The sequence below is a fragment of the Molossus molossus genome, unplaced genomic scaffold (assembly GCF_014108415.1).
Source record: "Molossus molossus isolate mMolMol1 unplaced genomic scaffold, mMolMol1.p scaffold_m16_p_1, whole genome shotgun sequence".
NCBI lineage: Eukaryota > Metazoa > Chordata > Mammalia > Chiroptera > Molossidae > Molossus > Molossus molossus.
Window position 1 is genome coordinate 188,240,637 of NW_023425344.1, and position 13,768 is coordinate 188,254,404.

General features: G+C 38.5%; 1 protein-coding gene across 8 annotated transcripts in view; it reads right to left on the reverse strand.

Annotated features, from left to right (window-relative positions):
• ATP8B4 (ATPase phospholipid transporting 8B4 (putative)) overlaps window positions 1-13,768 on the reverse strand; it is a 254,349-nt gene that overhangs the window by 96,926 nt on the left and 143,655 nt on the right. For all 8 annotated transcript variants that reach the window (XM_036258122.1, XM_036258114.1, XM_036258105.1 and 5 more), the window contains one exon: window positions 7,888-7,976. In XM_036258122.1, the coding sequence (XP_036114015.1) occupies window positions 7,888-7,976 (89 nt within the window). The remainder of the gene's footprint in view (window positions 1-7,887; window positions 7,977-13,768) is intronic.

The window sequence follows — 13,768 nt, forward strand, 5'->3', positions numbered from 1 at the left end:
GAGGTGTGGGGCTAGAGAACAGGAATGTATTTCCCTACAATTTCTTTTCTCCTCCATGAAGAAATATTCAGATGTTCTAGGACTGCCTTCTTTTTTCCTCATGAACAAAATAGCCACATTATGAAGACAAAGTTTGGGGAAAGACAACTTGAAGTATATCAGAAAACCATGTGTTAGATTCCAAAATGGCAGCAGAGTGAATGGAAGCTACACAGACCATCTCCCAGGACCAAACTGGAATTACAACAAAAATAAACATAAATTGTCAGGAAAAAGCAACAGAAAAGCAGCTTGGAGGACCATATAACCAGGGACACTGACTCAATCCTTGTAGGATTGCGGATGCACAAAAGGGGGGCTGGGAGCTCACAGACAGCAGCAGTCTTAGCTGTGAGCAGCGCCCTTGGGGTTATACTCCCAAGCGGCTCCACAGTGCAAAGCCAGGACAGACGCTAAAATAGCCACAGCCACTCACCTTGGGCTCCAGCAGAGGGAGGGTGGACTGGACTGGAACTGTGTGGAGACACTTGGGATTTGGAGGGAGCTCAGAGCTTTTGCTGAGTTGCAGCCACTCAGGACAGTGGTCATCTTACTCCTTCCCAGGGCTCTGGGGAGAGGAATGGCCCCTCCCTTACAGATTCACCCCACCCAGTGACCATTGAAATGCAAAATGAGGCTCATTAACAACCAGCATCTGCCCAACCCTTGGGAAATTCCCTTACTATGAACACCTAAAGGACTTTTTCATTCAACTGAGAAGCAAAGGCTCTCCAAGTAACTGTGACTAATAGCCTTCAGGCAAAAACCTAGAGAATAACTGAACCATTCCTGGGCTTGCAACTCTTCCCAGGAAGGTGAGACTTGACAGTGGTGTTTAACGTGGTTCCTCCCATGCTCATCCAAACCTAGTAGAGAGTGCCACAAACAGCAGAACACCAACACCCACAGGGAAAATTTGGCAGGCTCCAAAGCCCACTGAGATAGCCAAAATGGTGAAACAGAGAAACAAATCCCAAATGAAAGAACAAGAGAACTCTACCAAAGATGAGATAAATGACGTGCATTTAAGCAAGTTAATAGAACTAGAATTCAGAGCTATGATCTTGAGGAAGTTAAACCGCATGTGTAAGGACATGACCACCATGAGTAAAGACATAGAAATGTTGAAAAACAACCACCTGAAAATTAAAAACCACCAAGAAGAAAAGAAGAATGACATGTCAGAAATAAAGAACACATTGGAAGGTCTAAAACGCAGAGTAGAAGAAGCGGAGGACCAGATCAGTGAATTAGAAGACAGGGTAAAAAAAAATCAACCAATCAGAAAACTGAAAGGAAAAAAAAACAGGAAGACAGCTTAAGAGAATGGTGGGACAACTGGGAACATAGTAATATCTGTATCATAGGAGTCCCTAAAGAAGAAGAAAATGAGCAAGGGTTAGAGAATATATTTGAAGAAATACTGACAGAAAACTTCCCTAATTTGGTGAAGAAAGAATGCATTCAAGTTCAAGAAGCACAGAGAGCCCCAAGTAATAAGAACCCAAACAGGCCCACACCAAGACACATAGTAATTAAAATGCCAAAAATTAAAGACAAAGAGAGAATCCTAAAGGCAGCAAGAGATAAGCAACAGGTTACCTACAAAGGAACCCCAATTAAGGTTTCAGCTGACTTCTCAACAGAAACACTACAGGCCAGAAGGAAATGGCATGAAGTAATCAAGGTCATGAAAAACAAGGATCTGAATCCAAGACTACTCTACCCAGCAAGGCTATCATTCAAAATAGAAGGTCAAATAAAGAGCTTCCCAGACAAAGAAAGGCTAAGGGAATATATTAACACCAAACCAGCACTGCAAGAAATGTTTAAAGGACTGCTGTAATTAGCAGAAGAAATGGGAAGAAAAATAGAACCACACTAGACAAAAATGGCAATAAATAAGTACATATCAATAATCACCTTAAATGTAAAAGGATTGAATGCTTCGATAAAAAGACACAAAGTAGCTGATTGAATAAGAAAGTATGATTTATACATACGTTGTTTACAAGAGACCCACCTCCCAATAAAAGAATCACATAGGTTGAAAGTGAAGGGATGGGCCATGGCTGATTTGGCTAAGCAGTTAGAGCATCAGACTGCAGTCCAGAGAGACATAGGTTCGATTCCCGCTAAGGGCACGTAGCTCGATTGCAGTTTGTCCCCGGCCCTGGTTGGGTCGTGCAGGTGGCAACCACTTGATGTGTCCCTTTCACATCAATGTTTCTCTCTCTCTCTCTCTCTCTCTCTCTCTCTCTCTCTCTCCCCCTCCCCCCTCCCGCTCTATCTGAACATAAAAATGAATAAAATATCCTCAGGTGAGGATAAAAAAAAAAGAAAGAAAGTGAAGGGATGGAAAAAAATCTTCCAAGCAAACGATAAAGAAAAAAAAGTTGGGGTAGCAATACTCATATCTGATAAAAATAGACTTCAAAACGAAGGCCATAAATAGAGACAAAGAAGGCCACTACATAATATTGAAAGGAACTATCCAACAGGAAGATATAACCTTGGTAAACATATAGGCACCCAACATAGGAGCACCAAAATATATTAAAAATCTTCTGGAAGACTTCAAAGGAGAAATCGATAGCAATACAATTATGACAGGGGACTTCAACACCCCACTGACATCACTGGATAGATCTTCTAGACAAAAAATTTAGCAAGGAAAGAGAGACTCTAGATGAAGCACTAGACCAAATGGATTTAATAGATATCTACAGAGAATTACACCCCAAAACTACAGAATTCACATTCTTCTCAAGTGCACATGGGACATTCTCAAAGATAGACCACACGTTAGGACACAAACTAAGTCTCTACAAGTTCAAGAAGATTGAAATCATATCAAGCATCTTCTCTGATCACAATGGCATGAAACTAGAAATCAATTGCAACAGGAACATGCAAAGATATTTGAACACATAGAGGCTAAATAGCATGTTATTAAACAACGAATGGGTTACTGAGAAGATCAAGGAAGAAATTAAAAACTTCCTGGAAACCAATGAAAATGAATACACAACAACACAAAGTCTATGGGATACAGCGAAAGCAGTTCTGAGAGGGAAGTTCATACCACGACAGGCCTACCTCAAGAAACAAGAAAAATATTTAATAGACTATCTAACCTCACAACTTAAAGAATTAAAAAGCAAACAAAATGAAAAACCCCACAGCAAGTAGAAGGAAGAAAATAGTGAAGATCAGAGCACAAATAAGTGACATAGAGACCAAAAAACAATTCAAAGGATCAATGAAACAAAGAGCTGGTTCTTTGAAAAGATAAACAAGATTGATGGACCCTTAGCTAGACTCACCAAAAAACAAGGAGAGAGAACCCAAATACGCAAAATCAGAAGTGCAAGCGAAGTAACAACAGACACCACAGAAATACAAAAGATCATTAACAACTATTATGAACAATTATATGGTAACAAATTCGACAATCTAAGTGAAATGGACAAATTTCTAGAAACACATAGTCTCCCAAAACTGGACCGGGAAGACATAGAAAACTTCAACAGACCATAACAACTAAAGAAATTGAAGAGGTAATCAAGACTCACTCTGCAAACAAAAGCCCAGGCCCGGATGGCTTCACGAGGGAGTTTTACCAAACATTCAGAAAAGAACTAACAACCATTCTCCTCAAACTATTTCAAAAAATGCAAGAAGGAAGATTTCCAAACTCCTTTTATGAGGCCACCATGATTCTAATTCCAAAAACAGAAAAAGACACTTCAAAGAAAGAAAACTACAGGCCAATATCCCTGATGAACATAGATGCCAAAATCCTGACCAAATACTAGCAAATCGGATCAAAAAAATTATTCACCATGACCAAGTGGGATTCATCCCAGGGATAGAAGGCTGGTCCAATATTCACAAATCAATAAATGTGATACACCACATAAATAAAATGAAGAATAAGAACCACATGATCATATCAATAGATGCCGAAAAAGCCTTTGACAAAATCCAGCATCCATTTCTGATAAGAACGCTCAGCAATGTGGGAATAGAGGGATCATATCTCGACATAATAAAGGCCATATATGAAAGACCTACAGCCAACAGCATACTCAATGGGCAGAAATTAAAAGCATTTCCCTCAAGAACAGGAACAAGACAAGGATGCCCAATTTCGCCACTCTTATTTAACATAGTACTGGAAGTCTTAGCCACAGCAATCCAACAGGAAGAAAAAATAAAAAGGATCCAAATAGGAAAAGAGGAAGTGAAATTGTCATTATTCGCAGATAACATGATATTATACGTAGAAAACCCCAAAGACTCCATCAAAAATTAGACTTAATAAATTAATTTGGCAAAGTAGCAGGATAAAAAATTAACATCAAGAAATCGATGGCATTTTTATACACCAATGATGAACTCACAGAAAGAGAAACTAAGAAAACAATCCCATTTACTATTGTGGCAAAAAAATTAAGATACCTAGGAATAAACTTAACCAAAGAAGTAAAGGACCTATTTGCAGAAAACTACAGATCATTGAAAAAACAAATAGAAGAAGATATAAAAAAGCGGAAGCACATACCTTGTTCATGGATTGGAAGAATTAACATCATTAAAATGTCCATACTACTCAAAGGAATCTATAGATTCAATGCAATCCCCATCAAAATACCAACAACATACTTCACAGAACTAGAACAAATGCTTCAAAAGTTCATATGGAACCCAAAAAGACCTCAAATAGCCACAGCAATCTTGAAAAAGAACAAAGTAGGAGGGATCACATTACCAGATTTTAGGTTATACTACAAAGCCACTGTAATCAAACAACCTGGTACTGGTACAAGAACAGGCATATAGACCAGTGGAACAGAACAGAGAACCCAGAAATGGACCCAAGGCAATATGCTCAATTAATATTTGACAAAGGTGGCAAGAGCATACAGAGGAGTAAAGACAGCCTCTTTAATAAATGGTGCTGGGAAAATTGGACAGCTACATGCAAAAAAAAAAAAAAAATGAAACTAGACCATCAACTTACACCATACACAAGAATAAACTCAAAATGGATAAAAGACTTAAATGTATCTCATGAATCCATAAAAATCCTAGAAGAAAAGGTAGACAAGAAAATTTTGGACATCATACACAGCAGAATTTTCACTGATGCATCACCTAAGGCAACACAACCAAAGCAGAAAATGAACACATGGGACTACATCAAACTCAAAAGCTTCTGCACAACAAAAGATACAATCTTCAAAATAAAAAGGCAATCCACTGTATGGGAGAGCATAATTGCCAATGATATATCAGATAAGGGGTTAATTTCCAATATATATAGAGTGCTCATACAACTCAACAAAGGAAGACAAAGAACCCAATTGAAAAATAGGCAGAGGAATGAAATAGACACGTCTCCAAACAGGACATACAAATGGCTAAGAGACATATGAAGAAATGCTCTACATCACTAATCATCAGAGAGATGCAAATTAAAACAACAATGAGCTATCACCTCACACCTGTCAGAATTGCCACTATCAACAAATCATAAAACAAGTGTTGGAGAGGGTGTGGAGAAAAGGGAACTCTAGTACACTGCTGGTGGGAATGCAGACTGGTGCAGCCACTATGGACAACAATATTGTATTACCTCAAAAAATTAAAAATTGAACTGCCATTTGACCCAGTGATCCCACTTCTAAGAATATATCCTAAGAAGCCTGAAACTCCAATCAGGAAGAATATATGTACCCCCATGTTCATCGCAGCACTATTTACAATAGCTAAGATCTGGAAACAGCCCAAATGTCCATCAGTAGATGTATTGATAAAAAAAAAAACCGGTGGTACATATACACAATGGAGTACTATGCAGCTGTAAGAAAGAAAGATCTCTTATCCTTTGAGACGACATGGAGGGACCTGGAAAGTATTATCCTAAGCGAAACAAGCCAAACAGAGAAAGACAAGTATCTCACTTATTTGTGGAATATAATGAACATAACAGTCTGAGGAATGGGGTGGTCCCAGAGACGTGGAAGTGGGATACAGACTGACAATCCGCAGAAGAGGGGGAGGAGAGATAAACCACAAAACTTATATGCATGTGTTCATGAACAATGGACATGGACAACAAAGCGGGGGACAGGGTGGGGAGGGAGGGGGAGGGGGGAATCAGCGGGGGGAAAAGGAGAAACATCTGTAACAAATTAAATTAATTAATTTAAAGAAAAAGAAAACCATGTGTTAGAGAAAAGTAGAACTGTGAGTCCCTGAAATCCTAATATTGTGGTACTTGTATCACGCAGTATCATGTTTTTTTCAATGGCTGATACTACAAATTAATTTAACTGAATTACTTTAAGAGCATTAAAATTCATGATACTTAGCATTAAATGACCAAATTTAAGGCTGGATTCCACTTCTAATTCCCCAATGGATCATCCAATTTTCTAGTATAAAAATTGGGACAGTCCTTGCTTCACAACCCAGTAATTTTACTCTGTGGTGAAAAGATGTACAATCCCATGCAAGCCCTAGAAGTGAACTCAGGGTCTTTACATTGGAAATTCTGGGAGGGGGGCACAGACTCCTTCCGGGCATGTTCTCTTGACCCATGGATTCTGCCCCAAAAGGACAGTGGTAGCGGGAGAAAAGTCCAGGTGTGAGGTTAATACTGAAAGTAAAACAGAGCCTGGGCAATATTTTGTACCCAAATAAGAGTCCATTTCCTTCTTTCCTTCCTTATTCAGAATCCCACTATTACATATCAGTTAAGCAAATAAATATTGAGCTCAGATTTTATCATTGTTTGTGAGTCCGTGATGGGGCAGGTAGAGGAACATGGTCCAAAGTTACTGCCCTTGTATTTCAAAGTTAATGTCCTGAAACTGAACCCCTATATAAGGAGGCAAAGCAGTATTTCATGAAAAATCAGTTAACCATTAGATTCCACAGACTGAGGCAGCACGAGAGTAACTGAAACAAGGGTAGGATACAAGGAATACCTGACTGTTTTAGTAAATGGGTGGCAGAGGAAATAATTTAAAAAAAAAAAAAAAAACAGAGGAAAGAGATAACCATGAGCTAGAACTGTGACTTAGGCATTAAAGGATTCATAAGTAGAATCAGTTACATTATTTTCAGGGCCTAGTGCAAAATAAAAATGTGTAACCTGTTCAAAATTTATTAAAAATTTCTTTAAAAAAATGCCTACATAGCAATCGCAGATCAGTAATAAATGTGAGGTGTTTTAGAGTGGGGACCCTGTGCAACTGAATAAGTCACACATTCATGAAGCCTGACCTGTCTATAAGCTGTGTAGAGAGGATGTGAGCAAAAGTAAGACAACAGAAAGACCAAACTACCTTAAAAATTATGTTTTGGCCCTGGCCGGTTTGGCTCAGCGGTTGGAGCATCAGCCTGTGGACCAGAGAGTCCCAGGTTCGGTTCCTGCTAGGGGCACGTACCAAAAAAAAAATATATATATATATATTTATATTTATATATATATGTGTGTGTGTATATATGTGTGTGTGTGTGTGTATATATATATATGTGTGTGTATATATATATATGTTTTGTTTCTCAAAAACAAATCTTTGGAATATGGAGAACTTGCAGGACCATGAAACCTCCATAAGCATCAACCTCCTCTCATAAGAAACTCTACCAATGGTTAAGAAATCATCATTTGGAAAGTAGAGGGCTATATAACTGGGCTAAAAATACAGAATCCCCAAAAACAAACTACACAAGGAGAATGTATACTTCTGAAAGAATTTTCAGCAAAATGTAATAAACATATTAAGATAACAATGATTACTGATATTGCCTAATTTTGTTGTAGTAACTTACCCACAGTACTAGTGTATTCATCAATCTATCAATGCTTGTCCTTTTAAACTTTGTCTTACCACTGTTCTGCATTAGTTTAGTGTCAGGACCTGCAAAAAAAAAAATTTTTTTAATAACTTTGAAATGATTAGATCATGATGATGATGATGATGATGATGATAAGGAGGAGGAAGAAGAGGAGAAATTCCTACTCATATCAAATGTACCTGAAAAGAAAAGAATATATCTTTCAAAATAATTTGACTTTTATTAAGAGCAGCAAGAGCCATTATTAACTTGTATATGATTCTCAACTGGTGACTGAACAACTCATCTTGGAAACTGTTATGGTCTTCTAAGCATAAAATAAATCCAGACAGAACTTATAATCGAAAGGTTTAAGAAATGCTATTTTTCCAAAATCTGTGTAAAAATATGCTTGTAGTTTGAAACAGTTAAAAATAATTAAGTCAATTAAAGTGAGGAATAGTTTGAAAAATGTTAAAAAGAATGCAGTAATAAATGCAATTCCGAACACTCACATCAAAAATGAAAAGTTAAAATAAGAAATCAAATTCTGAATCTGTTTCCCAAAAAGATTTGAGATGCCTTTAATAGAGAAACTAGAATAACTGCAAACAATACATGAGCAAATAATTTAAACATTTACTGTGTATTACACACTGTTTCTGTAATACGTACTTTATGTAAGGGCAAGAATTGTTTTAATTTTGTGTTAGATTAATTTTAGGTAAATGTAATACACTATCATGTGATATACTAAGTACCTTGTTCAAGGAATTCTAAGAATATTATTAACTGCCTTAGAGGTAGATTATTAGGTGGTTAATAAAGGACAATGTCAGGGAACAGAAAAATGGCGGCGGAGTGAACGGAAGCTACACAGACCGTCTCCCAGAACCAAACTGGAATTACAACTATAACACAGACAAATTGACGGGAAAAAGCAACAGAAAAGCAGCTTGCGAGGACCATATAACGAGGGACACTGACTCCATCCCGGTAGGCTTGTGAAGGCGCGAGACGGGGGCTGGGAGCCCAGGGTTGGCAGCTCAGGGTTGGCAGCTCTGCAGCGGCCTCAGCTGGGAGCAGCGCCCTCGGGTTACACTCCCAGGCGGCTCCACAGCGCAGAGCCGGGACAGAGGCTAAAACAGCCACAGCCACTCACCTTGGGCTCTGGCAGAGGGAGGGCAGACTGGACTGGAACTGTGTGGGGACACTCGGGATCTGGAGGGCGCTCAGAGCTTTGGCTGAGTGCAGCCATGTAGGACTGTGGGCATATTTCTCCTTCCCAGGGCTCTGGGGAGAGGCAGCAGCCCCTCCCTCGGAGATCCAACCCCACCCTGTGGGCCATTGAAGTGTTAATTGAAGCTCATTAACAACCAGCATCTGCCCCACCCTCAGGAAATCCCCCTGTGCTGAGCACCTGAGGGAGCTTTTCAATCAACTGACAACCCAAAACTCATCAAGTAACCTAGACTGCTAGCCTCCAGGCAAAAAGCTAGAGGATAACAGTACCTTTCCTGGGCTGGCAACTTTAACCAGGAAAGTAAGACTTGACAGTGGTGTTCAACGTGGGTCCTCCCTCGCTCATCTAAAAACAGGAGAGGGAGCCACAAACAGCAGAACACCAACACCCACAGGGAGAACTTGACAGGCTCCAAAGCCCACAGTGATAGCCAAAATGGTGAAACACAGAAACAGAAGCCAAATGAAAGAGCAAGAGGCCTCCACCAAAGATGAGATCAATGTGGAGCAATTAGGCATGTTAACAGAGCTAGAATTCAGAGCCATGATCTTGAGGAAGCTGAACAGCATGAGTAAGGACATAGAGACACTGAAAATAAGCCAATTGGAAATTAAAAACCATCAAGAAGAGACAAAAAATGACATATCAGAAATGAAAAACACATTGGAAGGTTTAAAAAGCAGAGTAGAGGAAGCTGAGGACCGGATCAGTGAATTAGAAGACAGGGTAGAAAAAATCAACCAATCAGAAAAACAAAAGGAAAAAACTATTAAAAAACAGGAAGATATCTTAAGAGAACTGTGGGACAACTGGAAATGTAATAATATCCGCATCATAGGAGTCCCCGAAGAAGAAGAATATGAGCAAGGGATAGAGAATATATTCAAAAAAATAGTGACAGAAAACTTCCCTAATTTGGTGAAGGAAGAAGGCATTCAAGTTCAAGAAGCACAGAGAGTCCCAAGTAAGAAGAACCCAAACAGGCCCACACCAAGACACATAGTAATTAAAATGTCACAAATTAAAGACAAAGAGAGAATCCTAAAATCAGCAAGAGATAAGCAACAGGTTACCAACAAAGGGAACCCCATAAGGCTCTCAGCTGACTTCTCACAAGAAACACTACAGGCCAGAAGAGAATGGCATGAAGCAATCAAAGTCATGAAAAACAAGAATATGAATCCAAGACTACTCTACCCAGCAAGGCTATCATTCAAAATAGAAGATCAAATAATGAGCTTCCCAGACAAAAAAAAAGGCTAAGGGAATACATTAGCACCAAACAGCACTGCAAGAAATGTTAAAAGGACTGCTGTAAATAGCAGTAGAAATGGGAAGAAAAATAGAACCACACTAAACAAAAATGGCAATAAGTAAGTACATATCAATAATCACCTTAAACATAAATGGATTGAATGCTCCCATAAAAAGACAGAGTAGCTGATTGGATAAGAAAGCATGACTCATCTATATGTTGGTTACAAGAGACCCACCTCTCAACAAAAGACTCACATAGGTTGAAAGTGAAGGGATGGAAAAAATTTTTCCAAGCAAATGGAAAGCAAAAAAAAGCTGGGGTAACAATTCTCATATCTGATAAAATAGATTTCAAAATGAAGTCCATAACTAGAGACAAAGAAGGCCACTATATAATATTGAAAGAATCTATCCAACAGGAAGATATAACCTTGATAAACATATATGCACCCAATACAGGAGCACCAAAATATATTAAAAATCTTCTGGAGGACTTCCAAGGAGAAATCGACAACAACACAATCATAGCAGGGGACTTCAACACCCCGTTGACAGCACTGGATAGATCCTCTAGGCAAAAAAATTAGCAAGGAAACAGAGACTCTAAATGAAGCACTAGACCAAATGGATTTAATAGATATCTACAGAGAATTACACCCCAAAACTACAGAATACACATTCTTCTCAAGTGCAGATGGGACATTCTCAAAGATAGACCACACGTTAGGACACAAACTAAGTCTCTACAAGTTCAAGAAGATTGAAATCATATCAAGCATCTCAGATCACAATGGCATGAAACTAGAAATCAATTGCAACAAGAACATGCAAAGACATTTCAACACATGGAGGCTAATTAGCATGTTATTAAACAATGAATGGGTCACCGAGGAGATCAAGGAAGAAATTAAAAACTTCCTGGAAACCAATGAAAATGAACACACAACAACACAAAATCTATGGGATGCAGCGAAAGCAGTTCTGAGAGGGAAGTTCATAGCACTACAGGCCTACCTCAAAAAAACAAGAAAAATTTCTAATTAACTGTCTAACCTCACAACTTAAAGAATTAGAAAGCAAACAAAAAGAAAACCCCAGAGCAAGTAGAAGGAAGGAAATAGTAAAGATCAGAGCAGAAATAAATGACATAGAGACCAAAAAAACAATTCAAAGGATCAATGAAACAAAGAACTGGTTTTTCGAAAAGATAAACAAGATTGATGGACCCTTAGCTAGACTCGCAAGAAACAAAGAGAGAGAACCCAAATACACAAAATCAGAAATGAAAGAGGAGAAGTAACAACCAACACCACGGAAATACAAAAGATCGTTAACAACTCTGAACAACTATATGGCAACAAATTCGACAATCTAAGCAAAATGGACAAATTTCTAGAAACACACAGTCTCCCAAAACTATTCCCAGAAGAGATAGAAAACTTGAACAGACCAATAACAACAAAGGAAATTGAAGAGGTAATCAAGACTCTCCCAGCAAACAAAAGCCCAGTCCCGGATGGCTTCACGGGGGAGTTTTACTGAACATTCAAAAAAGAACTAACACCCATTCTCCTCAAACTATTTCAAAATATTCAAGAAGAAGGAAGACTTCCAAACATGTTCTATGAGGCCAGCATAATTCTAATTCCAAAACCAGAAAAAGACACTTCAAAGAAAGAAAACTACAGGCCAATATCCCTGATGAACATAGATGACAAAATCCTGAACAAAATATTAGCAAATCGGATCCAGAAATACATCAAAAAAATTATTCACCATGACCAAGTGAGATTCATTCCAGGGATGCAAGGCTGGTACAATATTCGCAAATCAATAAACGTGGTACACCACATAAACAAAATGAAGAATAAAAACTACATGATCATATCAATAGATGCTGAAAAAGCCTTCGACAAAATCCAGCATCCATTTCTGATAAAAACGCTCAGCAATGTAGGAATAGAGAGATCATATCTCGACATAATAAAGGCCATATATGAAAGACCTACAGCCAACATCATACTCAATGGACAGAAACTAAAAACATTTCTATTAAGAACAGGAACAAGACAGGGATGTCCACTTTCGCCACTCTTATTTAACATTGTACTGGAAGTCTTAGCCACAGCAATCAGACATGAAGAAAAAATAAAAGGGATCCAAATTGGAAAGGAGGAAGTGAAACTGTCATTATTTGCAGATGACATAATATTATACCTAGAAAACCCTAAAGACTCCATCAAAAATCTACTAGACTTAATAAATGAATTTGGCAAAGTAGCAGGATACAAAATTAACATCAAGAAATCAACGGCATGCCCTGCCCGGTTTGGCTCAGCGGTTAGAGCGTCGGCCTGCGGTCCGAGAGACCCGGGTTCGGTTCCCGCTAAGGGCACGTACTTCGGTTGCAGTTTGTCCCCGGCTCAGGTTGGTCGTGCGGGTGGCAGCCACTCGATGTGTCCCTTCACGTTGATGTTTCTCTCTCTCTCTCCCTCCCACTCTATCTGTACAAAAAATGGAGAAATATCCTCGGGTGAGGATAAAATAAAAAAAAAGAAATCAACGGCATTCTTGTACACCAATGATGAACTCACAGAAAGAGAAACTGAAAAAACAATCCTATTTACCATCGCGCCAAAAAAATTACGATACCTAGGAATAAACTTAACCAAAGAAGTAAAGGACCTATTTGCAGAAAACTACAGGTCATTGAAAAAAGAAATAGAGGAAGATATAAAAAAGTGGAAGCACATACCCTGTTCATGGATTGGAAGAATTAACATCATTAAAATGTCCATACTACCCAAAGCAATCTATAGATTCAATGCAATCCCCATCAAAATACCAACGACATATTTCATAGAACTAGAACAAATACTTCAAAAGTTCATATGGAACCAAAAAAGACCCCGAATAGCCACAGCAATCTTGAAAAAGAAGAACAAAGTAGGTGGGATCACAATACCAGATATCAGGTTATACTACAAAGCGACTGTAACCAAAACAGCCTGGTACTGGCACAAGAACAGGCATATAGACCAGTGGAACAGAACTGAAAACCCAGAAATGGACCCAAGGCAATACGCTCAATTAATATTTGACAAAGGTGGCAAGAGCATACAGAGGAGTAAAGACAGCCTCTTTAATAAATGGTGTTGGGAAAATTGGACAGCTACATGCAAAAAAATGAAACTAGATCATCGACTTACACCATACACAAAAATAAACTCAAAATGGATAAAAGACTTAAATGTGACCCATGAATCCATAAAAATTCTAGAAGAAAATGTAGGCAACAAAATTTCGGACATCATATACGGAGCAGAATTTTCACTGATACATCACCTAAGGCAACAGAAACAAAGGTAAAAATGA